The 23,755-nt window shown below is 43.6% G+C and overlaps 1 protein-coding gene across 1 annotated transcript in view; it reads right to left on the reverse strand.

The window, feature by feature from the left end:
• Window positions 1-23,755, reverse strand: part of RANBP10 (RAN binding protein 10) — a 69,025-nt gene that overhangs the window by 30,964 nt on the left and 14,306 nt on the right. Inside the window, exon 3 of the mRNA XM_070613717.1 lies at window positions 15,805-15,857. Within this exon, the coding sequence (XP_070469818.1) occupies window positions 15,805-15,857 (53 nt within the window). The remainder of the gene's footprint in view (window positions 1-15,804; window positions 15,858-23,755) is intronic.

A 23,755-nucleotide genomic window follows, 5' to 3' on the forward strand; every position in this document is an offset into this window, starting at 1 on the left:
TGATGGCTCAACCCACCCAGCTGGAGAGAAGCATGGCTTCCCTCATGGAGATTGGGACTGAGCAGCCCTATGGCAAATCCCTGTGAGGCACTATAGATCCTAGGGTGAAAGACGCCCCAAAGAGAGGTGGTGATTAATGGTTGACACAGTGAGGGCTCATCAGCTATGAGCAACAAGGTTCCCCAGCCTACATGGAGTGGACAGAAACAGTCTGTTTGGTAGGTACAAACAGCACTTCCAGACTACAGGAAACAAACCTACATGTCAGTAATCTCAGATGGCCACTGTGCAAAGACACCTGCTATTGGTATTTGCTCTGAACAGACAGGTTACACTGCATGTGCTGTGTACCCTTAGGAGGATAGGGAGGAAGGACATTGAATACCATATTATTTACCAACAGGGGCTAGCCTCTGCCCTTGTGAAGCTGGTACGGACTCCCGGTGTTCTGCCCTGATCTCTGCTATCTGCTGTTGCTCTGCCATGGCATGTGCAGATATGCAATATCAGCTATTTGCAGAATGTGTCCCACCCAGTAGAAGCAGGGCCCAGCCAGAGGGATCAGGACACAAACACTCCTGGGAGCAGGCTCTTAACAGCCCACTCATAGCAGGCTTGATCAGGTAACTCTGGGGTAGGAAAAGATGCTCACTTGAACACAACATCCTGTGAAAGGAAAGCAGATAGTCCCTCCTCGCCCGCCACCTCTCCTGCCTCCCCCACCAGGGCCTGGTTGCCAGGAGCCATCTGCTTCAGGATATATGTCCCCATCCCTAATCCCCAGCTGTAGTTCTTTCAGCTGCTTCTCTTCCAACAATTCAAGGAAAGTATGCCTCAATGGGCCTGGGTTCTCCTTTGAGGGGGTGTAGTAATTAAGGTAATATATGCCACACCAAGACAAGAGCTGTCTCCTTCACAAAAATGGCAAGGAGGAAGTTATCAGCTACCCAGCTCTGATGCAGATGGAGCTGCCTATCAACACAGCCTGAGTCTCCCTGGTCCTGTCCAAGGTATAAGACAGAAGGAAGATCTGTCCTACCCTTGTTCCCCTCAAGGCACCCAAGCATGAGTGCAGCCTAAACCCCATTCTCTATCCACACTCCCCACCTTTTCTCCCTGCTTCCCCAATCCAGGGATGGCTGCAAGCTCACCGATGGGAGGGTGGGGCTGCAGGTACACTTACCTGCCTGCAGATCACCCTGCCCCGCTCCCAAGCCATTCAACCAAGGGTTCTGACATTCTTACTTTGGGCCACACCTGTTCCTTGGCTTCACACGTAAAGAGACCAAAAACACCTTACAAAAGGTAAACATCAAAACTTCACGTCTTCCAACAGAAGCCTCTGACCATGCAAGCTAAGACAGGCCCATATGCTCTCAGGAAAGTCTGAGCACCATAGCCTCACGTAAGAGGCACTCTCTGTTACCATCTGCCCCCAGGGACAAGTGAGACCCCCCCAGAGTGGTTGCCCTCTGTCCCTGATAGTCCTAGAGGTCTCCTGCTGAGCCAGTACAACCTACAAGAAAACACTTGGAACATCAACATTTTGATTTTGGTTGCTATGCTGTCCTCATCCTCCATAATTCAACTTCAGCTAACGTGTACTAAATAAGCCTACTCAAATACAGAAAACACAAGCACTGGAGAAAAAACATCGATTACACCTAACTCTGCTCTGACATACAACATTCATAAAAGAACTTTAAATGCATCAGTACTTCCTTCCTCAGGGAGAAAAATAGCTGATTCTACTCTGATATACCAGATTCATAAAAGAATTTTAAATGTATAGGTACTTCCTTCCTCAGGTAGGAAAAAAATACTTTTCTCAAAAACAACAAAAGCTAACATTTACATACTCCTTTTTTTATATAAGGCACTATTCTAAGAAACTTACAGGAATTATTTAATCCTCATAACCATCCATTTATGAGTTAGGTACTAGTATCACTTCCATTTTACAAATGGGAAAACTGAGGCACAGAGCAGTTAAGGGTCTTGCTCCAGGTAACACAGCTTCCAGGATACAAATGTAGACAGTGTGGCTCCAGAGTCCACATTCTTAACTACTGAGCTACACTGCTTCACAGCCAACCACAGCCCTGCAGGTTTCCTCCCATGACCAAATGTGAGCCAGCAGTTGGTTCAATGACACTGAGCCCTGACATACAGAAAGGGGGGGACAATCACTCCTTCTACAGGTAGAAGATAGTGGCAGAGCCCCCACCACAATCAGTGCCACAATAGTTAAGATAGTGGGGGGAGGCTGAGCTCCAATTGAAGCCTATTCCTAACCAAAGGCAGGCTCCAGGCCAGCGGGGACCTGACTCAAGACTGGTTCCAGAACCACATCCGCTTACTGAAGCCGTCACACTGAGGCAAAGCACAGCAAATGCAAGACCAGCCTCCTCCCACAGCCCAAGTGCATCTGTGCTCACTCTAGGAGAGTAGTGATAAAAAGACATGGTCTGGGGCCGGCCTGGTGGCATAGTGGTTAAGTTCACATGTTCTTCTTCTTGGGGGCCCAGGGTTCACCGGTTTGGATCCCGGGTGCGGACATGGCACTGCTTGGCAAAAGCCATGCTGTGGTAGGCGTCCCACATATAAAGTAGAGGAAGATGGGCACTGATGTTAGCTCAGGGCCAGTCTTCCTCAGCAAAAAGAGAGGATTGACAGTAATTAGCTCAGGGCTAATCTTCCTCAAAAGAAAAAAACAAAGGGAGAGAGCGCGATATGGTCCGAGGGGCTGGCCCTGTGGCTGAGTGGTTAAGTTTGCACAGACTGCTTCTGCAGCCCAGGGTTTTGCTGGTTCGGATCCTGGGGGTGGACCTAGCACCACTCATCAAGCCATGCTGAGGCAGTGTCCCACATAGCAGAGCCAGAAGGACCTACAACTAGAATATACGACTATATACTGGAGGGTTTGGGGGAGAATAAGAAGAGAAAAAAAAGAAGATTGGCAATAGATGTTAGCCCAGGTACCAATCTTTAAAAAAAAAATGACGTGGTCCACGTCCCAAGGAGCTCACAACCCAGTGAGGACACAGCTGGGTAAATGTGAAGGCAGGGTGACAAGCGTCATCACAGAGATGCAATCAGGGTGGAAGGGGTCAGTCAAGGTTGCACAGGGGGTCAAAAGCAGGAAGGACACTTGAGGGCAAGAAGTGCCACCTGCCAAGGAGCAGGGCAGGGAATGTTTGCAGCATGTTTGGAGCCCCACACAGACATGCTAATGGGTGGTGAGTGTGGAGGGCAGAGGTGGCAGAAGAGGTTGAGCAGGGCCCAAAGAGCCTGTGTCCTCTGGGCAAAGGAGTCAGAGGTCCAAAGCAGGCAAGGGGCAAAGTGCATACAGGGACTGCAGAGCAGAGGCCCAGGTAGAGAGACCAATCAGGAGGCCACGGAAACAGCCCAACAGAGAGGCAATGACAGCAGGGATAAACAAGGGGGCCAGATTAAAGAGATATTTGGGGAGTAGCAGAACTATGGGGTGAGGGAAAGGGAGGGATGAAGAGTACTCTGAGGAGTCCCACCTGGGGGCCCAGGGTGGGCAGTGGCTGTCAGCAGACATAGGAAACACAGGAGGATCTGTTTTTTGCAGGAAGGTTATCTCAGTTTGGGGCAAGTGGGTCCACTGTCTGCTGGACCTTAAGCAAAGCACTGAGGTTTCTGGAGGTGTGATCTGCTCAAAGACTGAGTGGAGACAGAGAAGTGAGTTGTATACTCTTGCCTGGAGGGTCTACAGACTGTGCTTTAATTGCACTTTCAGGGCCAGGCAAAGCCCAGCCATTCACAGGCCAGAGAGAATCTTCTGGGTCCCTCAAGGAAGGTGAGAACTGCCTCTACTGCCTCCACACCCACTTCACTGAGCTACTCTAAGTTCTAATCAGGAACAAGACCCTGGGGCTGGCCCCGCAGCCGAGTGGTTAAGTTCTCCCGCCCCACTTCCCCAGCCCAGGGTTTCACTGGTTCAGATCCTGGATGTGAACATAGCACTGCTCATCAGGCCATGCTGAGGGAGCCTCCCACACGGCGGAACTAGAGGGACCTACAAGTGGAACATACAACTATGTACTGAGCTTTGGGGAGAAGGAAATAAGAGAGAGGAAGATTGGCAACAGATGTTAGCTCAGGGCCAATCTTTAAAAAAAAATGGAAGAAGACCAAAAAGAAACCAGAGAAAGAGTAGCCCAGGGTAGAGGCGGAAAGGAGGGAGGCAGGAAGGGAGATGGAGTGGGAAAGAGGCAGAAATGGGGGGAGGGAGAAAAGTGGGGGGGAGGGAGAAAAGTGGGGGAGAGGGAAAGAGAGGGTAGAGGGAAAGAGGGGGGAGGGGAAGGTAGGGGGGGGAGGGGAGAGGGGGGAGCATGAATGTAAGAGAGAAAGAGGTTATCACCTATAGTCAAGAAGCACTTATTTCAGAGAGAAAGGGGAGGAGGCTCCCTCAGGCCACTCTATCACCTGTTCTTACTGGTTTCACTCACCCAGATGAGGAACCAGAAGAAAAGTGGCTTCATAGGGGCTGGCCCCATGGCCAAGTGGTTAAGTTCGCACGCTCTGCTGCGGCGGCCCAGGGTTTCACTGGTTCGGATCCTGGGTGCGGACATGGCACTGCTCATCAGGCCATGCTGAGGTGGCATCCCAAGTGCCACAACTAGAAGGACCCACAACTAAAATATATACAACTACGTACTGGGGCAATTTGGGGAGAAAAAGCAGAAAGAAAAAAAAAAGGCGTGGAAAAGAAAAATAGAGCAGAAAGTGTGCTGAACGAAATAACAGAAGAGAACTTCCCAAATCCAGGGATTGAGAGACAAATGCGTGTGGAGGAAGCTTTCAGATCTCCTAGATTTGTCAATGTAAAAAGACCTACTGCAAGGCATATAGTAGTAAAAATAGCAAAAATGAATGACAAAGAAAGAATACTCAGGGCAGCAAGGCAGAAGAAAATAACCTACAAAGGAACCTCCATCAGACTTTCAGCAGATTTCTCTACAGAAACCTTACAAGCAAGGAGAGATTGGAGTGACATATTCAAAACTTTAAAGGATAAAAATCTTCAGCCAAGAATACTCTATCCAGCAAAAATATCCTTCAGATATGAGGGAGAAATTAAATCTTTTCCAGACAAACAAAAGCTAAGGGACTTTGTAGTCACAAGACCTCCACTACAAGAAATCCTCAAGAAGGCTCTCATACCTGAAAAAAAAAAGGGAGTAAGGGGTCACAAAACACAGAGTAGGGAGACAAATAGAATCTGAATAGGATAGCAAATATTCAACTATAGCATTAGGATAAAGGGAAGGAAATCACCAAAGCAAAGATAATCTTATCACTCTAACCACAAACTCACAACACAAGTTGGAATAAGAGATGAAAATAATAATTTAAGAGGGGAGGAGGAAAGGGACTGAAACAGTCTAGGCTAAGGAAGTAAGAGACAACCAGAAAATGGACTATGTTATACATGAGATTCTGAATAGAAACTTCAGGGTAGCCACTAAACTAAAAAACAGAACAGAGACACAAAACATAAAAAAGGAAAAGTCTAAGAAACCCAGCATAAGAAATTTCAGAAATCAATGGGTAGGCTAAAACACACAGGACGAGAAACAAAGGAAACACAGGAAAACCGGAAAATGAGCAACAGAATGACAGCATTAAGCCCTCATGCATCAATACTCACCCTCAATGTAAACAGATTGACCTCTCGAATAAAAAGACAGAGTGGCAAAATGGATTAAAGAACAAGATCCAACAATTTGTTGCCTCCAGGAAATACACCTCAGCTCCAAAGACAAACACAGGCTCAGAGTGAAGGGGTGGAAGATAACACTCCAAGCTAATAGCAAACAAAAGAAAGCAGGTGTCGCAATACTTATATCAGACAAATCAGACTTCAAGATAAGGCAGGTAAAGAGAGACATAGAGGGCCAATATATAATGATCAAAGGGACACTTCATCAAGAAGAAATAACGCTTATAAATATCTATGCACCCAACACAGGAGCACCAAAGTTCATAAAGCAACTATTAACAAACCTAAAAGAAGATATCAAAAATAACACAATAATAGTACGGGACCTCAACACCCCACTCACATCAATGGACAGATCATCCAGACAGAAAATCAACAAAGTAACAGTGGAGCTAAACGAAAAGCTAAAACAGTTGGACTTAATAGACATATATAGAAAACTCCATCCAAAAACAGCAGAATACACATTCTTCTCAAGTGCGCATGGAACATTCTCAAGGATAGACCATATGTTGGGAAACAAGGCAAGCCTCCACAAATTTAAAAAAATTGAAGTAATAACAAGCACCTTCTCTGATCATAATGCTATAAAGCTAGAAATTAATTACAAGAAAAAAGCTGAGAAAGGCACAAGGATGTGGAGACTAAACAATATGCTATTGAACAAGCAATGGATCATTGAAGAAATTAAAGAAGAAATCAAAAAATACCTGGAGACAAATGAAAATGAAAACATGCCATACCAACTTATATGGGATGCAGCAAAAGCTGTATTAAGAGGAAAATTCATTGCAATTCAGGCACATCTTAACAAACAAGAAAAATCGCAAATGAGCAATCTCAAACTATACCTAACTGAATAGAGAAAGAAGAACAAACAAAGCCCAAAGTCAGCAGAAGGAGAGAAATAATAAAAATCAGAACAGAAATAAATGCTATGGAAACAAAAAAGGCAGGAGAAAGGATCAATGAAACAAAGAGCTGGTTCTTTGAGAAGATAAATAAAATTGACAAACCCCTAGCCAGACTTAGAAAGAAAAAAAGGGAGACAGCTCAAATAAACAAAATCAGAAATGAAAGAGGAGTAATAACAACAGACTCTGCAGAAATACAATGGATTATAAGAGAATACTATGAAAAACTATATGCCAGCAAAATGGATAACCTAGAGGAAATGGATAAATTCTTGGACTCCTACAATCTCCCAAAGCTCAATCAAGAAGAAGCAGACAATTTGAACAGACCAAGCACAAGGAAAGAGATTGAAACAGCAATCAAAAGCATCCCAAAGAATAAAACCCCAGGACCAGATGGCTTTCCTGGGGAATTCTACCAAACTTTCAGAGAGGATTTAATACCTATCCTTTTCAAGCTATTCCAAAAAATTAGGGAGGATGGAACACTTCCTAACACATTCTACGAGGCCAACATCACACTGATACCAAAGCCTGACAAGGACAGCACGAAAAAGGAGAACTACAGGCCAATATCGCTCATGAACATAGATGCAAAAATTCTCAACAAAATTTTGGCAACCCGAATACAGCAATTCATCAAAAGGATCATACATCATGATCAAGTGGGATTCATACCAGGCACACAGGGATGGTTCAACATCCACAAATCAGTCAATGTGATACACCACATCAACAAACTGAGGAATAAAAACCACATGACCATCTCAATAGATGCAGAGAAAGCATTTGACAAGATCCAACAGCCATTTATGATAAAAACTCTGAACAAAATGGGGATAGAAGGGAACTACCTCAAGATAATAAAGGCCATATATGACAAACCCACAGCCAACATCATACTCAATGGGCAAAAACTGAGCGCCATCCCTCTGAGAACAAGAACGAGACAAGGCTGGCCTCTGTCACCACTCTTATTTAACATAGTTCTGGAGGTCCTGGCCAGAGCAATCAGGCAAGAAAAAGGAATAAAAGCAATCCAAATAGGGGGGAAAGAAGTGAAACTCTCGCTGTTTGCAGACGACATGATCTTATACATAGAAAACCCCAAAGAATCCATTGGAAAACTTTCAGAAGTAATCAACAACTACAGCAAAGTTGCAGGGTATAAAATCAATTTACATACATCAGTAGCATTTCCATACTCTAATAACGAACTAACAGAAAAAGAACTCAAGAACACAATACCATTCACAATTGCAACAAAAAGAATAAAATACCTCGGGTGAATTGAACTAAGGAAGTGAAAGACCTATACAATGAAAATTACAAGGCTTTTCTGAAAGAAATGGATGAGGACATAAAGAGATGGAAAGACATTCCATGCACATGGACTGGAAGAATAAACATAGTTAAAATGTCCATTCTACCTAAAGCAATCTACAGATTCAACACCATCCCAGTCAGAATCCCAATGACATTCTTTACAGAAATAGAACAAAGAATCCTAAAATTCATATGGGGCAACAAAAGACCCCGAATTGCTAAAGGAATCCTGAGAAAAAACAACACAGCTGGAGGCATCACAATCCCTGACTTCAAAACATACTACAAAGCTACAGTAATCAAAACAGCATGGTACTGGTACAAAAACAGGTGCACAGATCAATGGAACAGAATGGAAAGCCCAGAAATAAAACCACACATCTATGGACAGCTAATCTTTGACAAAGGAGCTGAGGGCATACAATGGAGAAAAGAAAGTCTTTTCAACAAATGGTGCTGGGGAAACTGGAAAGCCACATGTAAAAGAATGAAAATTGACCATAGTTTTTCACCATTCACCAAAATAAACTCAAAATGGATCAAAGACCTAAAGGTGAGACCTGAAACCATAAGGCTTCTAGAAGAAAACGTAGGCAGTACACTCTTTGACATCAGTATTAAAAGGATCTTTCAGACACCATGTCTTCTCAGACAAGGGAAACAATAGAAAGAATAAACAAATGGGACTTCATCAGATTAAAGAGCTTCTTCAAGGCAAGGGAAAACAGGATTGAAACAAAAAAAAACCCCACTAACTGGGAAAAAATATTTGCCAGTAATACAGCCGACAAAGGCTTAATATTCATAATATATAAAGAACTCACACAACTCAACAACAAAAAATTAAACAATCCAATCAAAAAATGGGCAGGAGACATGAACAGACATTTCTCCAAAGAAGATATACGGATGGCCAATAGGCACACGAAAAGATGTTCATCATCGCTGATCATCAGGGAAACGCAAATCAAAACTACACTAAGATATCACCTTACACCTATTAGAATGACAAAAATAACTAAAACAAATAGTAACAAATGTTGGAGAGGGTGTGGCGAAAAAGGAACGCTCATACACTGCTGGTGGGAATGCAAACTGGTGCAGGCACTACGGAAAACAGTATGGAGATTCCTCAAAAAATTAAAAATAGAACTACCATATGATCCAGCTATCCCACTACTGGGTATCTAGCCAGAGAGCTTGAAGTCAGCAATTCCAAAAGTCCTATGCACCCCAATGTTTATTGCAGCATTATTTACAATTGCCAAGATGTGGAAGCAACCTAAATGCCCATCAACAGATGATTGGATAAAGATGTGGTATATATATAATGGAATACTACTCAGCCGTAAAAAAGAACAAAACTGTCCCATTTGCAACAACATGGATGGACCTTGAGGGAATTATGTTAAGTGAAATAAGCCAGACAGAAAAGGACAATCTCTGTATGAATCCACTCATATGAGGAATTTAAACCTGTAGACAAAGAGAACAGATTAGTGGCTACCAGGGGAAAAGGGGGGTGGGGGGTGGGCACAAAGGGTGAAGGGTTGGACCTACAACACGACTGACAGACAATAACATACAACTGAAATTTCACAAGATTGTAACCTATCATTAACTCAATAAAAAATTTTTAAAAAAAAAACCTAAAGGTAAGAGTTAAAACTATAAAAATCTTAGAAGAAAACACAGGGGTAAAGTATTCATGACCTTGGATTTGGAAAAGGATTCCTAGATATGATACAAAAAGCATGAACAACAAAAGAAAAAACTAGAAAATTAGACTTGATCAAAATTAAAAATTTTTGTGCTTCAAAAGACATCAAGAAAGTGAAAAGACAACCTATAGAGTAGGGGAAAGATTTGCAAATCATATAACTGATAAGAAACTTGTATCCTGAATATACAAAGAACTCTTACAACTCAATAAAAAGGAGAAAAATATCCCAATTAAAAAATAGGCAAATTATATGAAGATGTTTCTCCAAGGAAGATATACAAATGGTCAATAAGCACATGAAAAGAGGCTTGCTATCATTAGTCATCAGAGAAATGAAACGAAAACCACAATGAAATACCATTTCACACCCACTAGGATGGCTACAATCAAAAAGTCAGATAATAACAAATGTTGACAAGGATATAGAGACATCAGAACCCTCACACACTGCTAGTGGGAATGTAAAATGCAGCAGCCTCTGTGAAAACCAGTTCAGCAGTTCCTCAAACGATTAAACAGACTTACCATATGATCCAGCAGTTCTACTCCTAGGTATGTACTCAAGAGAAATGAAAACATATGTCTACACAAAACCTTGTACACAAATGTTTATTTATAGCAGCATCAATCATAACAGCCGAAAAGGTAGAAACGATCCAAATACCCATCCACAGATGCATAAATAAGCAAAATGTAATACATCCGTACAATGGAATATTATTTGGCCATAAGAAGAAATGAACTTCTGATACATGCTACAACTTAGATGGACCTAGAAAATATTATGCTAAGAAGCCAGACACAAAAGGCCACATATTATATGATTCCATTCATGTGAAATGTCCAGAATAGGAAAATCCATGGAGAGAAAGCAGGTTACTGGTTTCCAGGGGCTAGAAGGAGGGAGAGTTGGGGAATGACTGCTAAAGGGTATGGAGTTTCTCTTTAGGGTGATGAAAATGTTCTGAAATTAGATAGTGATGATGGTAACATAAATTTGTGACTAAACTAAAACCACTGAATGGTACTCTTTAAAGGGGTGAATTTTATGGTATGTTAATTATACTAATTAAAAAATTGGGGGCTGGCCAGGTGGCGTTGCGCTTAAGTTTGCACATTTGGCTTCGGCAGCCCGGGGTTCGCCGGTTTGGATCCCGGGTGCAGACATGGTGCCACTTGGCAAACGCCATGCTGTGGTAGGCGTCCCACATATAAAGTAGAGGAAGATGGGCACAGATGTTAGCTCAGGGTCAGCCTTCCTCAGCAAAAAAGAGGAGGACTGGCAGCAGTTAGCTCAGGGCTAATCTTCCTCAAAAAAAAAAAAAAATTAGGGGCTGGCCCCATGGCACAGCAGTTAAGTGTGCACATTTCACTTCGGCAGCCCAGGGTTTACCAGTTCAGATCCCAGGACATGGCACCGCTTGGCAAGCCATGCTGTGGTAGGCGTCCCACATATAAAGTAGAGGAAGATGAGCACAGATGTTAGTTCAGGGCCAGTCTTCCTCAGCGAAAAAAGAAGAGGATTGGCAGCAGATGTTAGCTCAGGGCTAATCTTCCTCAAAAAAAAAATTTAAAGTAAGAAAACAATACATTGATAAAAGATCAATCATGAAGTTTTTTTTTACATTTTGATAATATTAATCATAAGGGCCAGCCTGGTGGTGTAGTGGTGAAGTTCATGCACTTCAGCAGCCCGGGGTTTGCAGGTTCAGATCCCAGATGCGGACCTAGCACCCCTTGTCAAGCCATGCTGTGGAGGCATCCCACATAAAATAGAGGAAGACTGGCAGAGATGTTAGCTCAGTGACAATCTTCCTCAAGCTAAAAGATGAAGACTGGCAACAGATGTTAGCTCAGGGTCAATCTTCCTCATACACACACACACACACACACACACACACACACACACACAGATACACACACAATAATAATAATAATAATAATAATAACCATAGCTATTTTCCTATAAATTAAGAGAACCAGATGGCCAAAGCAGAATATAGTGAAAGTGATACCACAAGAAACAAGTTAAACAAGCTAACAAGAAAGGAAGGGAAAGCTTTCAAAAAATGTCCTCCCCAAAAGACCAACTGGCCCTGATGGATTCACTCATAAATATTTCTGAACTTGCAAATAGAAAGTAATCTACATAAACAGCCATGAAGATAAGGAACGCCTCCTGATGACCTAGTAGGATTCTTCTCAACGAAACCAGATATATTGAGTTATCTCAATACACACACATAAGGCATTTATATAAATTTAACTGTCCACTTCTGATTAAATGTTTCCAGTTAAATATTTCAGGACAGGGAAAGGGAGTCTTTTAAACATCATAATCTACCACCTCCTGAAGTTTCCTAACGTGCCTGAACTCTTATAGTTCCTACTGCCCAGGAAGCCCAGCCCAGCCTCAATCACTCTGATCTTTCCTCCTCTACACTGAGTCAGGGTAAACTAGTTGCTTTTTAGTAAATCTGATCACATCTCGCCTATGCTCAAAACACTCCTGCAGCGCCCACTGCTTAGAAAAAAATTCTAGGCCCCTTGGCATGGAACATGAGATTCTTCTCTCAACTGGCTCATCCTGACTATCTGCAGGAAGCCATGCCACCACGCTAGACAATTTATGGATCCACTTGCAAGCCTTACTGTATCAGGCCTTACCTAGAACCACCTGGCAAATTCCTATGTGCCCCTCAACACCAGGGTGAAACACCACTGTGAAGCAGCAATAACCACCCTAACCACCACCCTCCACCAAACACACCTGTATCTATCAAGGAGATACACCAACCCTCAAACATCTGAAGTTAATACCAAACCTCAAATTCTAGACCCAGCCCAGGTCACCACCATCAATCCCCTCCCACCAGCTATACATCCAGTCTAAAAAGCCATCATCTCAACCAAGGGCCTCTTGAAAATCAAAAGCAGCTGGCAGACAGGCTTTAGCTACTATCACCCTCCATCTCACCTCCACACCAAAATACATGCAAGTAGTTTCAGGTCTAACTGTTTATGAATAATGATACTTTCAGTTTGGGAGAATATATGCTCATCGCGTGTGCACACACACACACACACACACACACACAAAAGTGATCCCAGAAAACAGAAAGTACCAAAGGAGATGATTCTGGTCTTCCACATCTAGCATTGGGATAAACCGTGCAGGCCCACTATCATTCTTGAGAGGGGTGCCTCCCCTCCACCTCTACATCTGTCCTGTGCTAGGTCCGCCCAGCCCTGTATCCTGAGAAAGCCAGGGGCATCTATCCCCTTTTTTTTTTTTTCGAGGAAGATTAGCCCTGAGCTAACTGCTGCCAATCCTCCTCTTTTCGCTGAGGAAGACTGGCCCTCAGCTAACATCCGTGCCCAATTTCCTCTACTTTATATGTGGGATGCCTACCACAGCATGGCGTGCCAAGCGGTGCCATGTCTGCACCCAGGATCTGAACCGGCAAACCCCAGGCCGCCAAAGCAGAACGTGTGCACTTAACCACTGTGCCACTGGGCCAGACCCCATCTATCCTTCTTAGGAGAATCCCTATCTAGATGCAATCTGATTCCTACTTTTCACCTTAAGGAATAATTGCACAGATGATCAGATATGGCAGGAAGGAAAACCCTCAGGAGCAGGCAGGCAGAGTGGAAATGAAGACAGGTGCAACATCCACAGAACACTGAAGCCCCTTTCTCTTACACAAAAAGAGATGCACAGTGAGAGCCGATTCTCCTGCTGTGTTAGTGTAGGAACCTACATTTCATCCACAGTCTCTTAGCCCCTTCTCCCCACAGGCCCAACCCTGTGCCTGGGCAGGGTCTGAATTCACAAGGGCCAAAAATGGATTCCCCTAGAATGTTACATTAAGAGCATCAAAGAACACGACCAGCAGCTGGCCTCTGACAAACAAGGCAAACAGACTAGGCCAGTTCCACATGTCCCCATCTCAAAGAGATCCAGGTCAGCCCAGGTAGAACTCCTTCTACTTTGTCTGCTCCACTCCATGAATCTCAAACCCAATGGGCCTTGCAAAAACAGTTCTTACTAAAGAAGGAGATGAGCTGTGGAACTCAGAATACCAAGTCTAGCACATGGTAAAAGGCAACATTCCAAGACCACCTAAAAGACAGACACGAGGGCTTCTTGATGCAGGCGCATCTGCTTTAGTTTATTTTGTTTTAATTTTATTTATATTTTTAAAACAGAAAATATATTCACAAGGAAGAAAATTTGAAAGCTTCAAAAGTGAAAAATTTCCTTCCCAGTCCTGACCTCAACCACCCTGTCCCGTCCCAAGGCACAGCCAGTATTACAAATTTTTCTGTAGCTTTCCAAAAATATTCTATGTATATACAAGCAGATACAGATATGTTCCTTTTCCCTCTTTTTTTGGACATTTGGTAGCATATTATACATTGTTCTATGCCTTATATATTTCACTTACCAATGCATTCTAGAGATTATTCCAAATCAGTACCTAAAGAGCCTCCTCATTCTTTTATGGCTGCATAGTATTCCTTTCTGTAGATTAACAAAATTTCATTTAACCAATGTTCAGGGCTGCTCAAAGCGTCATCTAATAATAGATTATAGTAGTTACTTTTGTATATTAAGCCTACCAAAGCCTCTTTTCTCTGCCACCAAAGCTTGCAAAAATTCAAAGAGCACATTTAGAACAAGAAAAAGATTAAGAATCAGTTTACCCTTGACGGGAAATTATTTTTCTAAGCTCCTTGTTCACTAAGAGGCAGAGCTACAGACACTGTAGACACATCTAGTCAGCTGAGGCCAGGGGCTTATATAAGAAAGATCACACCCGCACACTACATAAAGGTCAAACATGCCATGCACATTCTGATTAATAATGAAAGACCAGTTTTCACTCAGACCAAAACTGTTCCTGACAATTAGTTGAGTCCTGAGCAAGTCTGGATTTCAAGTATTGAAATTAGTCCATCAGAAAAAAAAATCTATGATCAATATTAAACATAGATTGGAAAAGATGTAAGGTTTACATGCCTCTCTCTCTTTGGAAAAAGCCAGCTGTGTTCTCTGTGTCATAGGTACAAAGAGTAGAGAGGGCCAGGGGAAAAACACAGGGACTTTGCCTGCTTCCATGATGGTGTCAGGGCAGCTTGCACCATGTCACTTCTGCCACTCAAGTGACAAATGGACTTAGGATCATCTTCTGGAACCCATCACCTCCTGGTAAAAACTTCTGTCCTCTCAACTATGCCTAGCCCAGAACTAGGCATGAGCCAGCAGGCAGAAAATAGCTAGAAGGGTGCCTTGGTGGTAGAGGAGGCCCATGTGCAGGCCCCAGAGCATTCCACAAATCTGAGGGTGCTGTCAACTCAAGTTTCACACACATCTTCCCATTTATTAAGAAACTGCCTCAACCATGTTCCACACAGAAGGCCACTTAAAGACTTTGATCTTTATTTATTTTATTTTTTTTAGGAAGATTAGCCCTCAGCTAACATCTGCCACCCATCCTCCTCTTTTTGCTGAGGAAGACTGGTCCTGAGCTAACATATGTGCCCATCTTCCTCTACTTTATATGTGGGACGCCTGCCACAGCATGGCTTGATAAGCGGTGCGTAGGTCTGCGCCTGGGACCCGAACTGGCAAACCCCAGGCCACCGGAGCAGAATGTGCAAACTTAACCGCTGTGCCACCGGGCTGGCCCCAAGACTTTGATCTTTAACATGGTGAAGTAACAAAGGAGGCAGGGTTGGCAGTAGCCTCCTCCCCGTATATGCCTGAGTCCCACGCTGGTCAAGCAAAGGTCAATAAGGGCGAGGGCTACTGAGGCGTATCTCTACTGGCAGCAAACTCAGGTCACTTGGTTTTGACTGTAAACAGTTCAAATTCCATGAATGACAATCATTTGCCAATTAATTTTTGGAATGGAAGCTCACATCATTCCAGCCCAATGGCCACCTTTCAGGATCCTCCATCCAATGGGTTGGCTTAGGGCAGGTGGCCAGCAAAGTCTTCTCCAGCCTCTTGGCTGCTGCCATGACTCTCCATAGAATGGATCAGGAGAGCAGAACAAATGCTCTCTTAACCAGTGACTCACCAGGAAGTCTGTTCATGTTGACACCTTGAGCTGAGAGTCCTATTCCCATGTACCTTCAAAAAAGCACACACAAAAATTTCAATTAGCAAATAATTATGCATCTCCCTTCTCAAATATTTCTTGGTAAAAAATAGAAAAACAGGAAAGTGATGAATGTAGAGACTCTTTTAACATACTAGTAGTTCCTGAAGAACCTTTACACTTTGATTTTCTAATGGAAATCATCTCAATGCCTTAAGTAGCTAGAAAAACAGGAGGTAGTGTCTGTAACCAGCAACCACTGGCTTCAGTTTCAGAAGAAACTTTCCTGAAATCACTGCTTCCAGTCCTTTTTTTTTTTTTGGTAAGGAAAATTGTCCCTGAGCTAACATCTGTGCCAATCTTCCTCCATTTTACATGTGGGACACTTGACAAGTGGTGTGTTGGTCTGTGCCCAGGATCCAAACCCATAAACCCTGGGCCGCTGAAGCGGAGCGCACAAACTTAACCATCACACCACTGGGTGGCTCCATTCTGTACACGGGTCACTGCCATAACATGGCTTGACGAGTGGTAGAGGTCCACACCTGAGATCTGAACCCGTGAACCCAAGCTGCCAAAGCAAAGCATGCTGGACTTAACCACCAAGCCTCAGGGCTGGCCCCTGCTTCCAGTCCCTTGGTTTCTGGCTCCAGCTAAGGTGGTGGCATCTATTTCCGAGAAGTGCCTAAAGTAAGTGGCTCAATCCTAGATAGTGCTTGGCAGAGCAATACAAGATCAAGCCCACGGGGATAAGCCACTCTGCAACAAGGACCATGACACGGAAAAGGCACAGCCAGGCTAGATTTGTGTGAGACTGTCAAGATGCCTCACAAAAAGCTTCTCTGGGTATCTCAAAACTCATTACCTTCACTCCATATATGCACTGACCTCCCTGACCACGAAAAGTTGGGAGGGTGTGTAAAGCCCCTGAGGCCCCCCATTCCTCCCAGCCCATGTGCCTAAACAACTAAGCCAGCCACAGCAAGATGGGGCCCATGCTGGGCAACTCTGTCAAAGATGTCTCAGTGGCACTCATCAGAGGTCAGGCCAGAAAAGAAAATGAACACTTGAGTCCAAATGTTTGTAGCGTACAAAGAAATAGTGAGGTATTTCCCCAAGAACTTAGAAATAAGAGAAACAAGTCATGACCTTCTAAAAATAAAAGAGTAGAAACCCACACAATGCTACCTGATGTTAACTGCATATGAGAGTCAACAGGTAACTGAGGAGATCAGAACACTCAAAACACCAACCAAGAGGGCTAAGGTACAACATTATGGTTGCATAAAAATGTGAATGTACTTAATGCCACAAAACTGTACACTTAATAATGATTAAAATAGTAAATTTGGGGGCTGGCCGCATGGCCGAGTGGTTAAGTTCATGTGCTCTGCTTCGGAAGCCCAGGGTTTCACTAGTTCGGATCCTGGGCACAGACCTAGCAATGCTCATCAAGCCATTCTGAGGCGGTGTCCCACATGCCACAACTAGGACCCACAACCAGGATATACAACTATGTACTGGGGGACTTTGGGGAGAAAAAGGGGGAAAAAAAGTCAATTTTATGTTATGCATATTTTACCACAATACAAAAATTTTTTTAAAGCAATTATATAGGGTTTGCCTTATTTTGACCATTTCCAAGTGACTGTACATTTACATTCTGATTGTTCCCTGTTGTACGTAATTCTGCAAGGAACCCTTCCACATACCTTTCCCCATCTTGGGCTATTTCTTTTCTCTCCCAGTATTCTCCATGCACCTATGTACCTGTTTCCTAAGACAACCAGAGTCCCCAGAACATGGTGCTCCTGTCCCTGTGAGTCCTTCATCTGCAGTAAATGCCCCTTTGCCCCTCTCTGGATGGCTGCACCACTGGGTTTTGGGGGAGCAGCCTCTACCACCCAAATAAAGGATAAGGCGGGGAGGGAAGGCTCTGACCCACTCATCTTCTTCTAAAACCAGCTACCCCCATCATGCTGGGCAGGAACCAGGAAAAGACATGACCAACACATGGCCCTGATAACTTGGCCTGCAAGGGTTAAGGGAAAGTGGAGGGAAGGGAAAGGAGAAACAGGAGAGGAACAGCACTTCAAGGAGAGACTTCCATGGTTCAAAGGACTCAGAGACTCTAAAACTGTCTGCTACCACCTGCCAGAAGGGGACCTTCAAGGACCATCAGGAGCAGAAGCTGCGTAAGCCTGCCAGCAGGATTCCCATTAGATTAAAACCTAAACATTTTCCCAGAAAAACAGCAGCCCAAATAATAAGCTTCCTTATTTTACGTGATAGACGCTGCCAAAAGCTGGTCTCTATTCCCTTAATGCCACAGCTGACCAAGCAGCAAACGACCCCAAATGCCCTGCCAACATCAATCCACAAGCACAATTATGCAAGTGCAACACAGCCAGGGGGTTCCCTGACTTGGATGCGAGCCCATTCATCCTGCCTTGCTTGAAGGGGCGTGGGCCTCTGCCCAACACCACATGTGATCCCATCCGTGGCATACAGGTTTCCTGACACTAAGATGAAGGCTTGTGTTTGGAACACATGTGCTTCCTGGGTGACCCTCGATACTTAAGGCTAGTGCAAATAGGGGAGGTCAAGAAAGGGTGTGCTTAGCCACCAGCAACAGGGTTCTGGTTCCGCAACTTTCCATGAGAATGGGGAACTACTAACGCACGTGTACTCAGACACCAGTTGCCTAAGCCTCCCCATAGGGGAAGCCTTTTCCACCTCTGGCAACTAGCCCTTGACATCTTCTCATAGACTCTCTGCCCCACAGGTAGGATAGTGTTTACCAAGAGATGGCCTAGAGCCTCCATAAAAACCCCAGGGTCAACCTGAGAATCCAAGTGGATAAGCTAAGAATAGAGCACCCAGAAAAGACCAATACCCACACCTGGGTGCCCTGCCACCTGCAGGTGTCAATGACACAGGGAGCAGCCCCACAGGACCCTAAGGTGCATAGTCATATGAGGTCAGAGCTGAGTCAGTATTAAAGGGAATGAGAACCAACTCTTCAAACACTGGGTGACATTAAGTCTTTTCCAAAAGTATGACATTGTAAAACTACAAAAAAATGCAGTCTTGGGGCTGGCCCAGTGGGGTAGTGTGGTTAAGTTTGCACATTCCATTTTAGTGGTCCGGGGTTTGCAGGTTCAGATCCTGGGTGTAGACCTACACACTACTCATGAAGCCATGCTGTGGTGGCATCCCACATGCAAAAATAGAGGAAGAGTGGCACAGATGTTAGCTCAAGGCCAATCTTCCTCACCAAAAAAAAAGAAAGAAAGAAAAGAAAAGCACTCTCTGGGGCCGGCCCCATGGCCAAGTGGTTAAGTTTACGTGCTCTGCTTTGGCAGCCGAGGGTTTCACCAGTTTGGATCCTGGGCACAGACATGGCACCACTTGTCAGGCCATGCTGAGGCAGCATCCCACATGCCACAACTAGAAGGACCCATAACTAAAAATATATACAACTATGTACTGGGGGGCTTTGGAGAGGAGAAGGAAAAATAAAATCTTTAAAAAAAAAAAAAAAGAAAGAAAAGCAGTCTCTACCTTCCAGTAAGTCTTCATGCATTTGAAAACTATTATCCAACCAGTCTAAGATAAGCAAAGAGGGTAAAAAATCTATAAAGATCCTGTGAATATACTAAAAAACACTTTAAGTGGGTGAATTGTACAATATGTTAAATTACATCTCAACAACACTCAACACCTAGCAATAAAAGGAAACTATCTCAACATAATAAAGGCTATATATGAAAAACCCACAGCTAACATCATACCCGATGGTGAAAGGTCCTAAAGATTCCACAAAAATATGGTTAGAACAAATAAATGAATTCAGCAAAGTTGCAGGATACGAAATCAATGCACAAAAAGCAGTCGTGTTTCTATACACTAGCACTGAACAATCACAAAAGGAAATTAAGAAAATTTCATTTACTACAGCATCAAAAAGAACAAAATATTTATGAATAAACTTAACCAAGAAGGTGAAAGACTTGTACACTAAAAACTATAAAATGTTGCTGAAAGAAATTAAAGAAAACACAAATAAATGGAAAGACATCTGTGTTCGTGGATTGGAAGACTTAACATTGTTAAGATGTCAATACCACCCAAAGCCACATACAGATTCAATGCCACGCATATGGAATCTCAAAGGATGCTGAATAGCCAAAACAATCTTGAAAAAGAAGAAAAAAGTTGGAGGACTCACATTTCCTAATTTCAAAACTTACTACAAAGCTACAATAATCAAAAGAGTGCTAGCACTGGCATAAAGATAGACATGTAGACCAACGTAATAGAATACAGAGCAGAGACATAAATCCTCCCATATGTGGTCAACTGATTTCAACAAAGATGCCAAGACCATTCAATTGAAAAACAGTCTTTTCAACAAATGGTGCTGGGACAACTGGGCATCTACATGCAGAAGAATAAACTTGAACCCTTACCATACACCAAATACAAAACTAACTCAAAATGGATCAAAGACCTAAATATAAGACCTAAAACTATAAAACTCTTTTAAGAAAACATAGGAGAAAAGCTTTACGACATTGGAATTGGCAATGACTTCTCGGATATGACACCCAAAGCACAGACAACTAAAGAAAAAATAGGTAAATTAGACTACATCCAAATTTAAAACTTTTGTACACTAAAGCACACTATCAACACAGTGAAAAGGAACTCACAGAACGGGAGAAAATATTTCCAAATCACCTATCTGATAAGGATTTAATATTCAGGATACACAAAAAACTCTTACAACTCAAAAACAACCCTATTAAAATGGGCAAAGGACTTGAAATAGATATTTCTCCAAAGAAGAGGTACAAATGGCCAACAAGCACACAAAAAGATACTCAACATCACTAATCATTAGGGAAATGTAGAGATCAAAACCACAATGAGATACCACTTTACACTCTTTAGGATGGCTTTATCAAAAAAGCAGAAAATAGCAAGTGTTGATGAGGATGCAAAAAAATTGGAACCCTTGTGTATTGATGATACAGACACTGTGGAAAACAGTACGGCAGTTAATCATAAGGTAATTTGATGTTTAAAAGATTAAACTATGTTTTAAAAATGTTTAATTTTCAAACATAGAATTACCACATGATCCAGCAATTCCACTTCTGGGTATATACCCAAAAGAATTGAAAGCAGAGAATCAAATAGATATTTGTACACCCATATTCATAGCAGCATTATTCACAGTAGGCAAAAGGTAGAAGCAATCCAAGTGTCTATTGGTGACTGGATGAATGGATAAACAGAACGTGGTATATACACACAATGAAATATTATTCAGCCGTAAAAAGGAAGGAAATTCTGACACGTGCTACAACATGAATGAATCTTGAGAACATTCTGCTAAGTGAAATAAGCCAGTCACAAAAAGGCAAATACTGAATAATTCCACTTATATGAAGTATCTAGAGTAGTCAAATTCACAAACACAGAAAGTAGAATGGTGGTTGCCCAAGTCTCTTCTCCATTGATCTCTGGTGGCACTTAAAAATGAATGGGTTGTTAGGAGCTGTTTGGATCCTTGCTAAAGTTGAGTAAGTCAGTAAAAACAAGTATGATAAATTTCCCTTTATAGAGGCCTTTGCGGTCATTCACCAATCCCACAAAGATCTTCTCTGTTCTGTATGGTGCTGGGGACACAAGCTTGAGGACTCGGATTCAGTCCCTGCCCTCCAACAGTTTCCAGTGTCAAGTCAGGGGCGGGTCAGAAAATCAGGGTGCACTGACTTGGGGATTCTCAGAGGACGTGAAGGCTGAGTCAAAACCTGGTAAAGGAGATGAGGGGAAAAAAGAAGAGTATTCCACGCAGAAGCAGCAGAATGTGCTGAGGCATAGAAACAAGAAAGCAGCCCCCATGGTCAAGGAACTGAGAGAAGTTCACTGTGGCTGGGTCACAGCTTGGGCAGACCTAAAAAGAGCCAAACCTGGAGCAGAAAATGGGTTATTCACACACAGTTTGCATGCTAGTTTAAGGAGTTTGAACTTCATGGGAGGTCAATAGGAAGCTGCAGAAATGATTTAGAAAGGGCATAGCTGATCAAACAGCTGATATTTGGAAAATGGATTGAAGAGGCAAAACTGGAGGCTACCAAAATCAACCCAGTGGAAGATGATAGGACTGGATAAGGACAGAAGCAGTGGGGATGGTGAGACATGTAGAGAGCCAAGTGCTCTTTAGAACACAGTGAACTTTCTGGGTGGGGGAGGAGCTGCACAGGATGCAGCCTAGTGCAACCAGTAACCAAAGAAAGCAATTCTCTGAGACTCACTTGGAAACTCTGGAGGCCAAGTGCTTGGTCTGTCAGTAGCCACCTTTCCCCAGCTCTGCTTGAGCCCTGACATTTATACCATGCACAAATAACTGAACAGGAAACATACATGCATCAGAGCAAATATATTAGACAAACCCCGATTCAAATCTCACCTGTGCCACTGAGTTCACTATGTGCCCAAGGGCACGTCAAATGCCGTGTCAAAGCCTGCTTCTCAGCTATCACCATGAGTCCAGAGAGCCCTCAGTGCAGCCATCGAACAAGATCAGACAAAGGAGTAGCTGGGTGAAATGCCAGAGGGCTGCTGGTGGATGACTGGACAACCCCACTGTCCTTTAGTTCATGCACTGGAGGCTCTTCTAGCATTGGGATCTGGTAAAGAAAAGCAGGCCATTCTCGAAGGCCTGGATTTTGGGACATCTGAAAACAAATGACTATTTACTCGGGATTGCCGAGGAGAAAGGAGGTGAGCATTTGCTTCCTTCTTGGTAATGGGTCAGGCAATGCTAGGAACACTAACAGACAGAGGCTGCCTTGATCTCCTGGGAGGGAGGCAACAGGGGCTCTCACTCCCCAAACAGGTGACTGAAATAGACAGAGTTTAGCTCCCCCATACTTCACATCTCCACTAGGGCCTCCTTTTCAAGCAGCAGGATACATCTGAGGAGCTCAGGGGGAAAGTTATTTATCCTATAATACCACTGAAAGTAAGGTAAACCCATCTGATTTACTCCTTTCTTCTATATGGCAGCAAAATGTAAAGCACCATTTGTCAGAGAGGTGAGACAGCCAGTAAGAGGAGAGGGACAACAGACAAGCTCTTCGTGGCAGTGAGGCCATGAGTCAGCTTCTACCTTCTCAGTTCCTACTCTTCACTCCCAAAACTGTAACGCAAGCTAGAGCTAAAACAGTGACTGTGCCTCTCTGTCAGGCTCCAGAAAGAAGAGGGTAGCAGGCAGGCACTGTTCTGACCAAACTGGGTCGAGATCCACCAGAGAGCAGGACAGAGGAAGAGCAGCAGCTGCAACAAAGGCCCTTGGCTACCGACCGCACAGCCAGGTCCACCCAGAGACTCTCGCCACCCACTGCAGGCAGTGGAGGCAAACTGGAACCCTGGGAAACGACCCGCCTTGAGAATGAACTAGTGGTTTCTGTAGCCCATGCTGCCCTCCATCCCTCTCTGCTGACTCTCCCACAAACAACAGCCTGCTGAAACTACTACAGTCACATGGAGAGATGTGAGCACACTCCAGTCAGCTTGGATTTTTCTTTCTTCTCTTCGGTTTTCCAGATTTTCTACAACTAATATAAATTACTTTGATAGTCCTAGAAAAATCATTTTTGACAGCCAGCAGTTGGCTGCATACTGAGCAGGTTGTTGCCTGTCACCCACCAGATTCTCCCTGGATGGTCCCAGGGTATCATGTCAGTGCCAGAAGGACACACTGGGAGACTTGGCCTTCATGGTCAGCTTCTCAGTACACCCTGTTCCCTGAGCCTTGACAGGAGGGAAGAGGCTACATCAGAAGAGCACATCTTCAGAAACAGCAGGAAATGGTCAAAATCCCTGCTGAGCAGCATTATTCACAATAGCCAAGACA

Source organism: Equus przewalskii, chromosome 3 (genome assembly GCF_037783145.1).
Source record: "Equus przewalskii isolate Varuska chromosome 3, EquPr2, whole genome shotgun sequence".
In the NCBI taxonomy this organism is placed as follows: Eukaryota; Metazoa; Chordata; class Mammalia; order Perissodactyla; family Equidae; genus Equus; species Equus przewalskii.